Source organism: Aotus nancymaae, unplaced genomic scaffold, assembly GCF_030222135.1.
Source record: "Aotus nancymaae isolate 86718 unplaced genomic scaffold, 86718_ANA_hifiasm-v0.15.2.pri h1tg000058l, whole genome shotgun sequence".
NCBI lineage: Eukaryota > Metazoa > Chordata > Mammalia > Primates > Aotidae > Aotus > Aotus nancymaae.
This window is the reverse complement of record NW_026988472.1, coordinates 44,221,871-44,238,329: the sequence shown is the minus strand read 5'-3', so window position 1 is coordinate 44,238,329 and position 16,459 is coordinate 44,221,871. Positions and strand designations below refer to the sequence as shown.

The 16,459-nt window shown below is 35.7% G+C and overlaps 1 protein-coding gene across 3 annotated transcripts in view; it reads left to right on the top strand.

The window, feature by feature from the left end:
• Positions 1 to 16,459, top strand: part of GLRA2 (glycine receptor alpha 2) — a 210,667-nt gene that overhangs the window by 64,354 nt on the left and 129,854 nt on the right. For all 3 annotated transcript variants that reach the window (XM_012434894.2, XM_012434899.3, XM_012434908.2), the window contains 3 exons: positions 8,722 to 8,804; positions 11,571 to 11,708; positions 13,450 to 13,664. In XM_012434894.2, coding sequence (XP_012290317.1) covers positions 8,722 to 8,804; positions 11,571 to 11,708; positions 13,450 to 13,664 — 436 coding nt within the window. The remainder of the gene's footprint in view (positions 1 to 8,721; positions 8,805 to 11,570; positions 11,709 to 13,449; positions 13,665 to 16,459) is intronic.

The following is a 16,459-nucleotide window of genomic DNA, read 5'->3' as shown; positions in this document are numbered from 1 at the left end:
GGGAGATGGAGGTTGCAGTGACCCAAGATTGCCACTGCACTTCAGCCTGGGTAACAGAGCAAGAGTCTGTCTCAAAAAAAAAAAAAAAAAAAAAAAAAAGGTAATATTTCCCAAAGGAGTGCTCCTGTTACTGAAAAATTGTAGATCCCTTTCTTAATTCTCTTTTCTGTTTTCCTTTCAAAACCTTCTCCTTTTTGTCTATCACATTGACAGAAATCAAAGTCATTCTTTGGGACATGTTGAAGTAGTACTCCTTAAAGTGTGATTCAGGACACCAGCATCGGTGTCACCTGGGCTACTTACCGAGAGGGCCTGACAATCTGCATTCTGACCAAGCCCACCAGACAATGCTTATGCTCACCAGAGTCTGAAACCCACTATACTAAAAGATATTTGATCAGACAAGCAGTCTAGCAGTGTTTTTTATCCCAGTGATTTCCTAATCTTCCCTCCCTCTCTCCATGTGTGGGTTGTATTAATGATGCACTTTTAACTTGACTTCTAACTTGCCCCCAGGCTAATTTCACTTAAGGTCTAGGTGGGTTAAGATGACACTCTTGTTTGATATTTGATGCATCCTGTCAAATCTTCCTGACACTAGAATGTCACATGGTTCAGAAATTTCAAGGTACAACTGGGAGGAAAGATTCAACAGATCGACCTGGTATGGGAAGGCCTTCCTTAGGTTCGCAGTCAAAGAATGGATAGTGTTCTAGGATGTTGGATGACAAAGCCCTGTGGAAGCAATAAATGTCTTACCTATCTTCCCAGATAGCCAAGAAGTTCCTATTTTAAGAAATGTTACTTGCACTTAGTTTTCATCATATTCAAGAGGGTAAATTTACCTATAAGAGGAAATCCTTCAAGCTGGTTGCCTTCACTTACAGTCTATAATCGCAGAGATGTTGAGCAGGATGGGGATGTTTGTTGGGGGAGGCCCAGACATTTAGTCAAGATCAAATAGCTCTTTATGGGTAAGCCAGGTCTATTACCCAGGTCTATAGGCTGCCGGGGGAGGCTGGAGGAGTTTTTAAAACAACAGGCCATGAGAATTCTCGGTGTCTGAGGAAAAATGAAAGGAGTATCCCTTACCAGGTACAAGGCAACTAAGGTGTCTGTGACCAACTCTGCTGACTTCACAGACAAAGAAGGGTAATAAATAGCCAAAATAGACAAATGGGACCTATTCAAACTCCACAGCTTCTGCACAGCAAAAGAAACAGTCATTAGAGTGAATCAGCAACCAACAGAATGGGAAAAAATTTTTGCAATCTACCCATCTGACAAAGGGCTGAGATCCAGAATCTACAAAGAACTAAAACAAATTTACAAGAAAAAAACAAACAAGCCCATTCAAAAATGGGCGAAGGACAGAACAGACACTTTACAAAAGAAGACATACATGAGGCCAACAAGCATATGAAAAAATGCTCATCATCACTGGTCATTAGAGAAATGCAAATCAAAACTACATTGAGATACCATCTCACACCAGTTAGAATGGCAATCATTAAAAAATATGGAGACAACAGATGCTGGAGAGGATGTGGAGAAATAGGAACACTTTGACACTGTTGGTGGGAGTGTAAATTAGTTCAACCATTGTGGAAGACAGTGTGGCAATTCCTCAACGACCTAGACATAGAAATTCCATTTGACCCAGCAATCCCATTACTGGGTATATATGCAAAGGATTATAAATCATTCTACTATAAGGACACATGCACACGAATGTTCATTGCAGCACTGTTTACGATAGCAAAGACCTGGAACCAACCCAAATGCCCATCGATGATAGACTGGACAGGGAAAATGTGGCACATATACACCATGGAATATTATGCAGCCATAAAAAATGATGAGTTTGTGTCCTTTGTAGGGACATGGATGAACCTGGAAACCATCATTCTTAGCAAACTGACACAAGAACACAAAATCAATCACCGCATGTTCTCACTCACAGGTGGGTGTTGAACAGTGAGAACACATGGACATAGGGAGGGGAGCATCACACACTGGGGTCTGTTGAGGGGAAATAGGGGAGGGAAAGTAGGGGCTAGAGAGTTGGGGAGAGATAGCATGGGGAGAAATGCCAGATATAGGTGATGGGGAGGAAGGCAGCACATCACACTGCCATGTGTGTACCTATGCAACAATCTTGCATGTTCTTCACATGTACCCCAAAACCTAAAATGCAATTTTAAAAAATTTGAGAAAAAAAAAGTTGTATCCAAATCTAACTTTGGTCACTTACTGGTTTTTTTACTTTGGGAACAAGGCTTAACCTTTGTGAGCTTCAATTTGCTTATCTCAAAAATGGAGGTAACACTGTCTGCCTTGTGTGATAATACTCAGTGATTATAAAATAATAAGAATGCTTGACCCACAGCAGGTGTCAGAGAATTATGATTATTAATACTATTATCACCATCACTTTAATTTTTTTTTATTTTTCCTTTCTAAGTATTTTCATCCTAAAGGAGCATTATAGGTTCTAGCCCCTAGATATTTCCATGTGCCACTGAGAGTTTATGGTGTGTTGCATAAAGGGAGCTAAATGTGGTCCCCAAAAGAAGAACAGCAATACCTCCCAAAACTGTCTTCTTCGTTCTGAAAAACACAGAAAGATCCTCTTGTTCTTCCTCTCTGAACAAGAGAAACTATTGTAACCATTAGAATTAACTCTCCAAAAATAGCATGTTGTCAGTCCTTGCTTTAGGGAAGCAGATCACTCATTAAAATTTGTATTTGTATGTGAAAATTCATCTTCTCTTCAAATAGTGTTTTTCCCTCAAGAGTTTCACTGGGAATGAACTCCAAGTTCTAATTCTGAGTTCCTTATGAACCAGTAGTTGCTTTATAAGTCAAGCAGCCTTCTGTCTGCCATAATGTTGTAATGTTAAATGATTAATTTACATTCTTCTGGCAATGTGAAAACAGCCCTAGCATTGGCCCCAGCTACTTGACCACGATTCCAGGACAAGTGAGAATTTGCCAGCAACTTAGAGGAGGCACCAGGCAAGCTTTGATAGTCCTGTAATTTGGCAACATCCTGTGGACTCTGATGACTGGCCTCATCGCTTCTAAATCCTTTGTCCTTTCCCACTTCCACAGAATAAAAGCCTGAAGTCCTCCCACAAATTTTAGGATACTGATTCATTCATTTGTTCAACAAATATTTATTGGATATCTACTTTGGTCTAAGCATTATTTTAGATGGTAAAAGGGAGAGGGGGTTCCGCCTTTATAAATCTTGCACTGTAGTAGGGAAGAAAGATAAATTAAAAATATAAAAGTTACAATATTTGATTCAAAAACTGTAAAGGCAGTTGAAATAGTTTACAGTGTTTGCATCTATCATCATTTAGATTTTAAGTGAGGTACAAACCCAAGAGATGGTTTTATGAGCAAGGCGAACTCAATATGAAAGTAGTAAAAAAGGGAAGGGGCAGGAAAGGTGAGATTTTGGGAGACGGACTTCCTTTGTTTTATTCGCCTTTAAAATTGGAATGCTTGCTCAGCCTTCTTACTTTCAGTAAAGAAGCAGGGCCTCTGTGAAGGAATTTTACTCCTTCCCTTGTGTAAACAGGAGCAGGGGTGCCCTGAATGCACAGTGGTGGAATGGACAGTAATGCTTCAGGAAATGAGTTAACAAAAATCAAAAGGAAGAGGGGCAGCCTCAGCTCAATGCCTTCATTTGCAATGGCCTTAATATTTCAGATTGTGGGGGAAGAGGACAAATCTGACATGCTGGTCAGTGACTGCCAGTGAGAAGTCTGAGTTTCCAGGCAAGTTTGGAAGACTACTGACTTCCCAACTAAAATAGTTAATTCTGTGAGACCCAGCCAAAATGGATGAAAAGCCAGAGCAAAGAAGATAAAAATTGTCCACATTTTAGTAGATTTGTGTATATACATATTAGCCTTATTTGGTACAATTTCTGCATGTCTGTACAAAATAGTAACAAGTTTGCTTTTTTCCCAAAACTCATATATTAAAAATCATAAAATAGTCTTTTTGAATAGCAAATGTAGCGGCCCTTACTTTTGTAGTTTCTTGTCTGGGAGCACAATGAAATATTCTAGGGTGATGGGAATGCTCTAAATCTGGATCTGAAAGCTTGTTAAATGGGTGGATTAGATGTAAAAAGTAATTGCACTGTATTTTATGATTTGTGTAGTTTTACTGTATTTAATGTATACTACAGTAGAAAAAAATGAAAAAGGAAAAAAATAAGTAGAGGGAAAAACCTAGATTTTAGGCCTTGAGATGCATGGTAAACTAGATGTCATAATTTATGAGCTTTGAGGCTCAGGCAGGGACTGATTAGATCTTTACAATATCTTTTTATTTGCTCAGCTGATGACATGATTTAACAAACTGAGGAGCTGTTAACTCTCCTCCTAATTATTGGCACCCATTGGGTTCCAATATAAAACCTATCTAGAAAGGAATTATTATTTTCTACATAATAGAAAAACAAAGAAGAAAAAAATTATCCACTGGGTTCTCAGCTGAGACGAGATTCAGGGATAGTATCATGCTTGTTAGGAATTTCTCTTAGTGGGGTCTCCCATGATGTTTATAGTTTTGACTCCCAAAATGCTGAGCTCCTCTAGGGTAGTTAGATCTGCCACAAAGGCAGCAATAATTGTGTGTGAGACCTCTGTTTCCTCAAGAAATATGAAAAGGTCATTTTGTAAAACAATCAAATTCAGCAAGCCTATGATTAGGAATATTAAAGTTGTGTTGCTTCCAATAACAAACCAATATATAGTTGAATTCTGTGATGTTCTTAAAAGAACATGTTCATTTAAGCTGTGTTCATTTTCACTTTTATTATTTTTAATTTCTTAAAAGTAAACTTTTCAAAATCGTAATGAAATTTCCAGATTTTCGGGTTTTGATTCACTGAAACGAACTATCCATGTGCCATCTAATTATTTTCATATGATGAACATTTTTTAATTTAAATTTTAATTTTTTGAATTGTAAATTAACAAATTATAGTTGTATAAGATTATGGGGTACAAAGTGATGCTATGATTTATGAATACAATATGGAGTTATTAAATCAAGCAAATTAGCATATCCACTCCCTAAAATACTTATTTTTTTTATGGTAAGAACACTTGAAATTTACTCTCTTAGCACTTTTGAAATGTACAATGCATTATTATTTACTATATTCACCATGCTATGCCATATATCTCTAAGAAAGAAAAATTAATTCCTTCTGTCTAATTGAGGCTTTGTATCCTTTTGCAGCACTATTCATAATAGCCATGTTGTGAATGAACATATTTTTGTATGATGAAATATTTATTTTTTCTTTAAAAAATAGAAAAATTCTCATTATGATAATAATTTTAAGCTCATAGACCCTTTTGAGGTTTTTTTGCCCTTAAAAAGATGTCATTTTCTTTTAACCAGAAATAATCATTTTGGTTCTTTTATGCTGTCCTTATTTCAAAGCATTCATGGCATTAATGTATACAAAATTTTGTTTCCAAAACAATAAAGTCTTTATGCTGGGAAACAAAAACTAAATACCTGTATATTTTTAGCTATATCTGTAGATGAACTGCATAATGGACAAAAGTACTTTCCTGACTAAAATGTTATTTTTAAGTCAGTTGTTTAGAATTATAAGCCACAGTTTTTCCTTTAGAGGCATGTTGGGGTTCTCAGAATAGCCCATTGAAGCTAGCTAATTTATTTAGCAATGAATGTGAAATGCTGTATGTTTATGGTAAATTTTTAATAATCATGATATGATTGTAATAGCAAAAAGTTACTGAACAAAATGGAATTTTATAATTTTACCTTTCAGTTACTGTTTGAAGAAAGGCACAACTAATTATATGACGATGAGAAAGCTGTTATGAATAGTTTTTATGGACATTTTCAAATAATTTATACTTGTCAATTCAGATAATGAAAGATAAAAAATAAAAACAAAATATGAATCATCCCACTAACCAAAAATATCTAATCTTAATATAATGGTGTGTTTATTTTCAAGACTGAAAACATGTTTTTACATTGTACTGTTTTCTATCTTTCTTTTTCCTATCATTATAAATAATTTCGATGATTGCCAGCATGGATTCTTTGTCAAATCTGACTTCAAATCCCAAACCTGTCTTTTCTTTAAAATACATGTGCTAAATTTTGTTTTGTTTGATTTTACTTAGATATATTATAAAGTAAAGCAGAGAAAGGAAAGATAAAGGAACCAGGAAGGCAGAGCAAGAATGAGCATGACAGCAAAGGAGAGTTTAGGTAACAGTGCGAGAAATTCAAGGGGTCTTTGGCTATAAAAGTTGTTAGAGATAAGATGAACAGAATTTGAAGCACTCAACTTTAGAAAAATAGGGATTGTAGAATTAGGATTAAATGAGAGTAAGCATCAGCTTACCTACCTCATCATTTGATTGATGACAAACCAATATTTAGCAAGTTTAAGGTCTTGTTTGGGAGAAGAGATAGTTTGGGGCAGTTCTAGGAAGGAACCAAGATTTACTAATTCTCAATCCTAATTTCCTTCCTTGAGTCTTGGAGATACAGAAAAATGGGAGAGCAAGAGGTGTGCATCATTCCCTGAAGGATTAAAAAGGGAAATGGTAGAAATGAGATGGTAGCTCAATGAATATCATGATATAAGGATCAGCCAGAGTTGACTGGAGTTCAAAAAAGAAAAGAGGAAAGTGGACTAGAGTAGCCCTTACTGGGTGCAGAGAGCTAAGGACTATGTATAAACCATCATTTTTTTTTTTTTTTTAGTAAGATAATGAGTAGTTTGTTTTTTCTTTTCTTTTTTATTTTTTTATTTCCATAGGGTTTTGGAGAACAAGTGGCATTTGGTTACACGAGTAAGTTATTTAGTGGTGATGCGTGAGATTTTGGTGCACCCAGCACCTAAGCAGTATACACTGAACCCAATTTATAATCTTTTATCACTCACTTCCTTCCCACCCTTTCCCCCTGAGTCCCCAAGGTCCATTGTATCATTCTTATGCCTTTGCATCCTCATAGTTTAGCTCCCACTTATGAGTGACAACATATGATATTTAGTTTTCCATTCCTGACTTACCTCACTTAGAATAATGGTCTCCAATCCCATCCAGGTTGCTGCAAATGCCACCAATTCATTCCTTTTTATGACTGCATAGTATTACATCATATATACGTACCACAGTTTCTTTATCCACTTTGTCCTTTTTATGACCTAACCCTGATGCCACTTATCTGTTGATTGATGGGTATTTGGATTGGTTCCACATTTTCGCAATTGCAAATTTGTACTGCTATAAACGTGTGTGTGAGTATCTTTTTCGTATAATAACTTCTTTTTCTCTGTGTGAATACCCAGTAGTGGGATTGCTGGAACAAATAATAGTTCTATTAAGGAATCTCCACAGTGTCTTCCATATTGGTTGTACTAGTTTACATTCCCTTTAGAAGGGTTCCCTTTTCACCACATCCATGCCTATATCTATTACTTTTTGATATTTTTATTATGGCCATTCTTGCAGGAGTAAGGTGGTATCACATTGTGGTTTTGATTTGTATTATCCTGATCCTTAGTGATGTTGAGCATTTTTTCATATCTTTTTTGGCCATTTGTGTATCTTCTTTTAAGAATTGTCTATTCATGTCCTTAGCCCACTTTTTGATGGGATTTTTTTTTCTTGCTAATTTGTTTGAGTTTATTGTAGGGTCTGAATAGTAGCCCTTTGTCAGATGTATAGATTGTGAAGATTTTCTCCCACTCTGTGGGTTGTTTGTTTACTTTGCTGACTGTTCCTTTTGCTGTGCAAAATAAACGAAAACATAAAGTGGGGAAAGGATGCCCTATTCAATAAATGGTGTTGGGGTAATTGGCTAGCCACATGTAGGAGAATGAAACTGGATCCACATCTCTCACCTTATACAAAAATCAACTCAAGATGGATTAATGACTTAAATCTAAAACCTAAAACTATAAAAATTCTAGAAGATAACATTGAAAAAAACCCTTATAGACATTGGCTTAGGCAAGGATTTCACGACCAAGAACCCAAAAACAAATGCAATAAAAACAAAGATAAATATGTGGGATTTAACTAAACCATCATCTTGAAATGGGTTTTTCTAGCTCAAGAACTATTTGCTCCAGAATTATAAAAATTCTAGAATGAATGCTACAATATATTGTTAACCCATCCATGTAGTAAATGGGATGACTGTGGACTTAAACATTTGCCCATTTGATGTAAGAAGAACCAGCACTTATCACAATCAGTTTTACTTATTATATCATTTTTGTCCTTGAAACGAATTCCAAACTATAATTCTAAAACAGTATAAACTTTATATTTTTTGGACATTAGTGTGAGTAAGAGCCTATTGTTCTTGTTACATTATATCTCAGTGGTCTTGTTTATTCTAGTACAATGTTGAGAACAGCACCATTGTTAGGGAAGGAAGGAGAGTCAGAGTGTGGAAGATGAAAAATAGAGAGTAAGAGGTTGTGGTAAAATACTACGATATTTAAAAAAATTTAACAATCACTGCTCTTCATTTTAAAAACAAAAAGCACTGCCCTGAGTTGGAGCTTAGATTTCATTATTTGAATCAGTGTCACTTTGCTTCGTGCCAAATGTATTTTGTTTCTCAACAATTGGACTTCATAGATTTAAAACTAGTTTTTAATTTTTTGTTTGTTTGTTTGCTAAGACTCACTTTGACCTTATCCTGTCCCATGGACTTGAAGAACTTTCCGATGGATGTCCAGACCTGTACAATGCAGCTGGAGAGTTGTAAGTCACCACTGTTGAAATGATTCCCTGCTTGTTTTAACTAATGATCTGGTTCTTTTAGTATGTCATTAAAGAGAATGGACCTTTACGACTCATTCCCTATCTACTGACCAACCCCCAGTGTCCTATGGAAAGACAAACCAAAGTGTGTGTGTGCATATGTGTGTGTGTGTGTGTGTGTGTGTGTGTGTGATACAAAATCTCATTATCAGTACAGCATAGACAACCTTTCAAAGTAAAATGCCAAATAACTTGCCTTTTCTCAAAAAAAAAAAAAAAAAAAAAAAAAACCACTTGATTTAGTAAGCTTTTCTTTGAAATGAAAATGTCTCCTGGGAAAATTAAAATTTTTAGTCATTAAACCTTTATAGTGAATCACTCTTTAACCAGAAAATTGAATTTCTTTCCATCTTATGCCCATATAGACCATCACCCCAAAAGGAATTCAGGCAGGAAGGGATAATTGTTTTGAGATCAAGACATAAGGTCCACAGCCAGAGGAGAATGCAAGAATGAGGGGAATGAGATGAGATGGAATAAGATAGAATAAGAGGCATTTCTCGTAGATAAGCAGTGGATACACAAAAGCATGGTGAAGCAAGTAGAAAAAGGCTATCTACTTTGTCCATTTTATGACCTAACCCTGATGCCACTAAAATCTTTGATATGTGCGACCATAAGTTGCTGATGCCCCCAAGGTAACAGGATTTTCAGTTAACAGACATGAAATTCTTTCTGGCTTTGTCTATCAGTTTCTCAGTTTGTAAAGTACAGAGAATAATAAGTGCCACTGACCTACAGGGATGTTAGGAGATTTAATGAGACAGGGGCAAGCAAATACTTTTAACTTCTTGGTTTAGAAAAATAATATGTGTAAAAAGACTTATCTATTACTTAGAAAGAGGTAGTGACGGGGTTGGTTTCATTGTGATCATTTAAAATCACTATAAATTTCCCTTGAAACATCCCACAGAAATAAACAAAATGATGAAACCTCTTTATTTTAAGAAGTTGTCTTAGATAAAATGAAAATGTCTGATTTAAAATAGGCTTTATGTATTCATTTTTTCCCTATTCACTACTTCTCTTGAGAAGAAAGTTGAGAAAAACGTTTCCTTACATAATGACTGCTTCTTTGTGTCTTCTTTCCTGCTCCACAATCTCCCCTGCCTCAACTCAACACTTTTATTTTCTCTGTAAAACAGTAGCCATAGCTGTCAACGGATGCTCATCTAAGGCTTACAACATTTGAATTAGTAAATATGCTGAGTCCTAGCATGACCTAGAAATAATGAAATCAAAGAAACATGATGTTACTACCACTAACTTTGTATGTGAAGGGTGGGAATTTTTATTTTTTTCCCTTTTCTACCCCAATATTACTTTCTTCATCCCCATGATTTTACCTCTGCTGTCTTCCCCATGCTAGGGCTTCAGGTGCCTGTCAAGTACTTTTATTATGGTGGCCAATGAGAAGCTCATCAGCCAATAATAACATGGGGTATTTTGTAAGCTTAGATTATTTATTGGAGGTTTCCAAGGTGTACTCATACAGAGTTGCAGTGGAAGAGATAGGGTTTGCCATTCTCTTTGTGGACCATCAATGCTTTTATAGGGCCTCTTTGTATCTCCTTACTTTCCATGTTCTTACTATTTTTTTTTTTTGGCTTTATGTTTAAAAGGTAGTTCAAAGAAAGAGGAAAGTAGATTACAACTAAACTTGCCATTGATTTCTGGGTAGCTTTGGTGAGTCATTATCTTGCAGTAAATAAGAATAAGAATCTGTAAACTTAAGAAAAAAACATGCTGAGGCTTTTGGCCAGCCAAGACCTCACCTAATATCCTCTGTCCCCATCACTCTTATTTGAAAAATTCAAATATTACACACAAAGGGAGAAGGTAGAGAAATGGTTCATGAAAGAAGAGTAGGCTTCATTTCTAGGGTAGAGAAAAATCCAGAAACAATTGACAGATAATGACCTAGCTAGCAGGAGCTTGGAGACTGAGAGCTAACTTTTGATTACCAAACTGATAACAATCTTACTTTGGATGGTTCGAGTCATATAACAATATGATCTTTCCTAAGAGGGAATCTGTTTTACTTCATATTAATAATTGTGATGAGTGGGCCTATTTAGCAAGACACTAGCACAAATGAATATTCTTAATTTGCATATTGCACAATTTCCTCTTAGGTTACCTGCCTATATTCTTCTCCATTTGCTAAAGTAGAAGGACATTAACATAAGCCTTCTGAATGCAAAGCTAATAGACCCTAGGAAAAGGACCAAGTCTGCAATGGGAATGTTTTATGCAGGCCTGTGATGAATTCATTCTCATTAAAAAAAGAATGGTTTTCATTTGAAGTACTAAGACTGGCACTGTGAGTTGGATTGTCTTATTGGATTGCAAAAGATTCAGCTCTTGCAAATAAAAATCTTCAAAGGATTTTTATGTTTGTTTACTTGTTTGTTCTTCAGAAAGAGTTAGTGAATAAAAAGGCAGAAACAAATAGACTTTTAGATTTCATTCTCTAATTAAACAGAAAAAAAAAACCCATCTATAAATAGCTTTCTGTCTTAAATTTCTTTGGCTCCAATGACATAGAGTTGTAGTGATGATTGCAGCTCTCTTATTAAGAATGCTCTTGAATCGACTGAACATATGTCTGCTTTAGATCGTTTCCTTGTGTTTCTTTACACGGATAGACTTTCAAGCTTTCTTGGAAAGCCACCTTCAATTTTCACTATGATTTCTTTACTTCAGTTGGGTACACGATGAATGACCTCATATTTGAGTGGTTAAGCGATGGCCCAGTGCAAGTTGCAGAAGGACTGACCCTGCCCCAGTTTATTTTGAAAGAAGAGAAGGAACTTGGCTACTGCACAAAGCACTACAACACCGGTAAATTTTTTGTTTGTTTGTTTGTTTGTTTGTTTGTTGTTTTAGCTGTTAAATACAAGTAAACTCCATTTGCAGCTTGGAGTATGTATCTCTTACTTTAATTGCTGCATATTTACCAGGCAAATAGACGTATGTGGCATGGACCTGATTTATCTCAAAACTCTCTCAACAGATAAGATTCCTATACTCTCTGGAACAGGTCAGCAAACACAAGAGGTTATTCCTCCATAATATAGAGAGAAGGATAGAGGATGTAGGATATTTTTCTGTTCTCTAGCTGACCATCTGTTGTTAAATGAGTCTAAGAAAAGTTGTAGAAAACTTCATTAGGGGTGCAGAAAACATGAATTCTGTCTCCTTTCTGGCATCCACTCTTGCCATTGGATCCTTAGGTCAATTTGCACCCCCTGCCTAACTGCCTTAGTGTGTAGTGGAAAAGAGGGACAATAACATAGGTGTTTGTAAACCCAGAAATAGAGCTGTTGTGCTATTCAGTCCTGGATAGCAATAGAAGTTTGGATGAAAGTCAACTGGCAGGAATTCAGCTGGCTCTAAAGTCATGTGTTATCAGTAGTGCTGACAGACACATGGGGTTGTGGGGCAGTTGGTGAAGGGAAAACTCGAGGTGATAGCAACAAACAGGCATCTGTTGTTATCTGGAATACCTGTCCAGAAAAGTTGATGGTTTTTCCCAAGAAAAAACATGGTGTTCAATACCATGCTAGCTGATCATGAAGAGACAATGAAGACATGATGGTTTGTCCAGTGACTGGTCTAGGTCCCTTGCTGAGGAAAATAGTTTATGCACACTTATTCCAGCAGTCAACAGTGACGCCTTAGGAAATAACCAAAACCTGATTCCAAGGTTTTTTGTTTTTTTTTTCTGGCCCTATATCTTGTAAATCTTGTAATCTGTATGGACTAAGCAAAATTACCTTCTGGAGTTCTAACTCCAACTCAATTAAGAAGAAAAAAGTGAGAAGATATAGCCGTATCTATCTCTTAAATGGTAAAAGTTTTAATATCTTTATATGAACTCCTCTTTACAGGTAAAGAAACACTGTACATAGTTCCTAGGCATATGCTAAATGTCCTGAAGCAATTACTCAGAAGGCTAGGAAATTTTTACAATGAGTAGATTATACACTGGCTTATACAAATGTACATTTTTCTCTTGCAATTAATAACACAATGATAGATACACAGTTCTTTAAGTACTTTGTAGTTTTATGTAAACTGTACTACTTTGGAGGGAATGGCTTCAACTATTACATAGTGTATGTCATGCGTTATGTATTATATGCTATATAGTATATGCTATATGTATATGCTATTAACATATATGCCATATATTACATATAACCCCACAAAATTTGAATATTTTATTTCCACCAGTCATTTTCTGTCAGTCTTGCATACTTTGAAGCTCTGTCTGAAACAATCAAGCTGCAGCAAGCACAGATTTTAAAAATTGAATATATCTTATGGTTTTGGTCCAGTGACTCTAGATCACACATTCTCACACTATTATTATCACTATTATTTCACAGTAATTATTTCTATTACTGGTTCAGTTGGAGAAGAGTTGAATTGGTTACATAGGGTGAACATTTTGTGCAATCTTCCAAATCTGTCTGCGGTAGTCTTTTTTTTTTTTTTTTTTTTTTTTTAACAACGTGGGATAATGGAATTGGAAATATAAATTCAAACTGAACTTTAAATGATCATTTCCTCCTTCTAGGAAAGTTTACCTGCATTGAGGTCAAGTTTCACCTGGAACGCCAAATGGGATATTATTTGATCCAGATGTACATCCCAAGCCTGCTTATAGTAATTTTGTCCTGGGTTTCCTTTTGGATAAACATGGATGCAGCCCCTGCCAGGGTTGCACTGGGCATCACCACAGTCTTAACGATGACCACCCAGAGTTCAGGCTCCAGGGCATCTCTGCCAAAGGTAAGAAATCTTGCTTGACAACAGATGGTTTTGGTCCAAATGTTCCAAAAGGTCTTGTGGGCTGGACAGTTCTGTGAAGACAGAAACACTGGCCATCCTATGGCATTGTCATAGATATGAATGCAGTAAGAGGACAAAAAGCTGAGTTTGAGAGAATCAGGGCTCTGGAAACATGGGGAACCCTCAAAAACATATCATTTAGAGGAAAGGGAAATTAGTATTGAGAGGGAAGAGAAATGAGTAGAGGCAGAAACATAGCTTAAAGATTCTAGGAAGACCTTGAGTGCTTTTGACCTCGGTTGTTTATGAGCCATGAAGCTTACAAGAATTGGAATAAGACTAATGCAATTTGTGCCATGTTTGCAAGTATTTATTGGTGAAGCTATTGCAATTCATATGTTCAATGAAGTCATTTATAGTAATAAAAATTTGAATTAGGCTCCTAGAAATTGACACAGAAGAGCAGTATCAATGAATATATGTAAGAAATAAATATACAATATTAGGGTTCAGCAATCTGATATATGAAATATTGCTATGCTTTAATTTCCTTTAATGGCTGATATGCTACTATTTTTGAGTGACACAGTTACCTAGAGAAGGAACAGTAGAGTCATCCAAAATGGTGAAAATTCCTGGAACTGTGGTATGGTGGCAGAGGAGTGTGGGATCAATATCAGGGACATATAGACATTTTGTAGCACCTTAAATGATAATCCATAAGTAGCTGTGTAATCTATTTTTATATAAAGCAGGCCATCTGCATTTGTAAGTATTGCTTAAGCAAGTAATGATAAATGTCCCACTTGTGAAATGCTCCAGCACCCTGTAAGTGTGACTTTGTGTGCTTCTCCATTCCACTGAGTACACTGAGCCATTGGCTTCAAGTTTCCAGAAGTATGAGTTCAATTTAGGATTCAGTGTACATTGTCTCACACTGGCTGAGCAGTGTCTCCAAAATCCATTTCTGGAAAATAATTGAAATGTAATCCCATATTTTTGCTGGCTTGAGTTTATATTTGGTTGTGCTGAATTTGACATAATGAGAAATGTTAGATCATGTTCCACATTATCTCCCATGTCCAGAAGATAAGATGACATATGGAAGAGGTCTGTGGTTATAATAGAGGTGGGCTGAATATTGGAGAAATAGTTACACAACTTCTTAACTCCCATGCCTCCAAAGGTAAATATTAGATTTTATATGCTCATAGAGAAAAGAATGGAGATATCTCTAATACTTTTTTTATCTTCTAGAACAGTAAATGGTAGAATGTACCTGTACTGTTTTTCTATTGGAATATAGTTGTCAGAAATAATAACAGCTTTTTTTACTTATACAATCAAAAATCAATTTTACCTAATAGCACTTCTAATCCACTCTGTGTCCCTCCGAAACAGGTTCATTTGCTTATTTCTTATTAGTTCTTAGCCATTCCATTAAACCTCAGGACGCACAAACATATATTTTACAATTTAATAGACAGCTAAAGTACTGGTGACAAATTATGAGCATATAATGTCAAAATATAACACGTTTAGCCTCCAGCTGTTCATTTCTATGAAAAGAGTAGTTATTTATCTTCAAAATGGGAGTTTGAGTTTTTAAAAATTCATAATTCATTCCATAAAGCTATTATGATTTTGCATCAATGGTCAAAACTATTACTAAATAAATGTTCACTGATCAGTGATCTTTGTATGTAGAGGCAATCAGGAACTCAGATAAACCAAAAGAGAGTATAATCAAAAATCATTTTATACTTGGCTCTGAACTCATGGTGATTATCCTTTTGCCACCATTAGATTCATCTTCCTCCATGTACTTTTCTTATGCTGTTATTAAACATGGTTGGCTTTCAACTGACCATGAGAAAATGTAACTTATGTGGATGATGGTGTGAAACAAACATGGGATAAAAAGTGAGTCGTGGAAAATAAAGAATTGGTCATACAGTTACTTATACATGTACATACATGTAAATACTCTTTTTAATTTATAAACACTGCAATCCCTGAACAGATGCTCCACTGTGGTGATTGTACAGTTACTGTGGGGCCTCCTTCAATGCTCTGTACAGAGTATACATGCACATTACACTTTAAGATGTTTGTTATAGAAAAGATAGAAAACACAGAAAATATCATTAATGTTAACCAACCACTAAATAACCGTGGTTAAGACTTTGGTGTATTTCCTTTCAGTCTTTTTTCTATGTGCATTTGTGGGCAAGCCCACTCACATGCACACACAGAAAACTGATATCAAACTTACACCACCTTAGATATTTAGAGTTTTGTTTTTTGGTTTTGTAAGTATGATAATTACAAATACATTTGCATAAGGGTATCTCTATCCCACTGTGTTCTGGATGACATATATATATATATACACACACACACACACACATACACACACACATACACACACACACACACATACACACACACATACACACACATATATATATATATAATTTTTAATTTTAAAAAATTTTCAATGCAAAAAAGAAGGGACTGGGGATGTTTAGAGTGAATGAGGGAAGACCTACAAGAAGATGTTTGATGGGATATATGTTCCATGCAGGCAAGAACTTTGTCTTGTTCACTCTGTTAACTTCAATACCTAGAACAGTATGTGGCTTAGAACAGATGATCAAAAAATTCTCGTTGAATGGATAAATTAATGAGCATCCATGTTCTCCCATGAGAGGCCATGTTGAAGATACTAGGTTAGTGCAAAAGTAATTGTCATTTTTGTCATTAACAGTAATGGCAAAAATCGCAATTACTTT